Source organism: Phaethon lepturus, unplaced genomic scaffold (assembly GCF_000687285.1).
Source record: "Phaethon lepturus isolate BGI_N335 unplaced genomic scaffold, ASM68728v1 scaffold5863, whole genome shotgun sequence".
Classification (NCBI taxonomy): Eukaryota; Metazoa; Chordata; class Aves; order Phaethontiformes; family Phaethontidae; genus Phaethon; species Phaethon lepturus.
Genome location: NW_010529638.1, coordinates 1711 through 4256, shown reverse-complemented (window position 1 = coordinate 4256; position 2546 = coordinate 1711). Strand labels below are relative to the sequence as shown.

The window sequence follows — 2546 nt, the reverse complement described above, 5'->3', positions numbered from 1 at the left end:
CGCTCTTCCCATAGGCAGCAGTCTGCTTCAGTGTCTTGGATTTAGGAGACAAATCAGGAAGTTTCCCCAAACCTGATAAAGGCAAAGCATGCTGAGCCGCACTCTCTAAGCCACCAGGACAGCTGTTAGTTTAGGAACATCATTCTATCTCCGGCAGCAGATGCCTGTCGAAGAGTATGAAAACCAGTGGCAAGCACGGACAGTGTTTTTCCCAGCCTGCAAGAGCTCAGGACCCTCCTAATAATACACACCATCTCTGCGTTTAGGAGCCCATTTTACTTTCATTAATGAGTCCATCCATTTTTAGAATGCTTTCTTTGGTTTTAAATGTTTCCTCATTTCATTCGTAGAAGAGTTTTATTGGAACATGAGTGTTGCTATCAATCTAGTCCAAGAGATGGTGGTAAAACTGCCGCTCTAAAGATGAAGGAATGGTTGAGAAACAATGACTAGGTGTTATTTAGGAGAAACTATACGCACTGATTGAAAGTGAGACTGCACATTAACAGACACAAGATATAAATCATCAACATATATACAAAATCAACAGCACCGATGACAAATGGTTCAGGCATTTCTTGGCAGAGAACTGCTGCTTGATATAAAGGCTCATGTGCAGTCCTCTACCAGCTTGATGTCTGCCAAGAAGCCTCCTCTGCTCTTGTCAGAACTGGTTAATTAAAATGTAGCAATAGGTTATACTGGAAAAGTTCACTCCTGTTTGCAAGTAGATCTGCAGTGAAAGATACAACTATTTAATTGCAGAAGGAAAGGGCTCTCAATTCTGGACACCCTTAGACACGCTTATTTCTGGTCGCCGAGTTACTGTAGCGGGACAAGTGATTTCTTTCAAGAGTTGGAGATGAAACATTGTTAAACAACATTTAGTAAAGATCAAGAAGCCAGTTACCAAGCTCCTCTCAGACTTTTTTCATTGCTTCTAAATGTGAATTTGAAATGGGTCTAAATGCAATTTTTTCCCTAGAAAATTGTAAGACAGTTGAAATGCAAAAAACCCCTGTATATTTAAAAACATTAATGTCTTTTCAATACCACCTACCCTCAGGACAGGATCATGGGAAGTAAAGAGGTAAGTCTACTTCAGATGTAAAAATGTCAGAGGAACACTGCCTCCTTATAACTGCTTTGGCAGGTACATGATCCAGTAGTACCTGCTAAGACAGCTTTAACATAATGCTAAAAGTTAACAAAAACCAACATGCACAACACAGAATTTAAGTTACAGTGACAGGTTCAACACAGAGCTTTACCCAGTATTTGGGAAATTTACATATGAAAGAAAATTATACATCTTTAGGGTTTTGTGGAATTTCCCCTAGTAATTGCTTTGGATTTAATGAAATCCAGTGATAAATTCAATTTATGGTTAAAGAATATTAACTTGTGTTAATCCTACAATAAAATACTACTATAATCCAGAGTCAGGAATAAGAATTTAAACTAGTAAGATTAAAGACTTTGCAAGTGCCAAGCTAAAAATTTAAAATATCACAGTACTTGTGACTTACTATAGCCTTCTCCAAATATATTACAGAAATAATTGCATTAGTCAAAGCTCTTAGATGAAATTGCTTCTTCATCCTCTCCAGAAACCATGACAGGCAATAGAGATTAATGGGATACCAGTGCTTTAAAGACATTTACATGTATAGGTTTACCAGTTATCCATGTCTTTTCCATGTGAGTTGAAGCTTCAGGTGCAGAAAGGCCAACAGAAGTATAGTTTATAGGAGCTAAAGGATATGCTCAAAACCAATTTGTGAAGCACGAACCTGATGCACCAAATTTACCACTACCACGGCATAGGAACTCCATAATTACCCACTCCAGCAGGAAGGCTGGTAAGAATGTACTAGTTATGGTTTCAACTCAGGAAAAAAAAACCCACAACCAGCATTTAACACTTACGTGAACTAATAGCTTTAAGACTTACACAAAGCAACAATAACGGAAGCAAGAAAACCCATTGGACAGGACTCTGCTGTACAAGCCATTTTCAAAGTTCTAAACAAATTTAATTTGCATAAATAAAATTATTAAAATAAAACTTAACTACTTATATAGAGGATGATATTTCAGATAAACCATGTGGAAATATCTTACCTCTTCTCCTGAAAGATAGTAAGCTGAAAGTAGTCCGCCAACAAAACGAATGTTCACTTCAAATACTGAAATTTCAGCGTTCTGTTAAAATAAACAAATGTAGTTTTATTCCCTGATACTTTTCTGGATGGTTTCCTCTTTTTTATATGCATGCAGGTATTAAGCTACAACAGCTGTAAATGGCAAAACACAGAAGATATAGGGAAAGCTAACGTAAGTGAACTTAAGAGCATTTTAAAGTATTTCCTCCTTTTCCTCACATTAACAAAATATCCCCTCTATTATCCTCATCCAGTTTAACTTTTCATCTCTTCCACTTGGACATAAGGCATTCTGTAAACGCACATATCTAAGTACTTCCTTGCAGATGATTCAGCGCTCACACACAAAAAGTGCTCCCAGATCACGTTCCACGCTACCTC

The 2546-nt window shown here is 37.4% G+C and overlaps 1 protein-coding gene across 1 annotated transcript in view; it reads right to left on the bottom strand.

The window, feature by feature from the left end:
- The window catches only part of LOC104618415 (mannosyl-oligosaccharide 1,2-alpha-mannosidase IA), a gene marked incomplete at both ends in the record, with an annotated part of 65410 nt that extends 63205 nt beyond the window's left edge, over positions 1-2205 (bottom strand). Inside the window, one exon of the mRNA XM_010283996.1 lies at positions 2125-2205. Coding sequence (XP_010282298.1) covers positions 2125-2205 — 81 coding nt within the window. The remainder of the gene's footprint in view (positions 1-2124) is intronic.
- Positions 2206-2546: the final 341 nt, after the last annotated feature.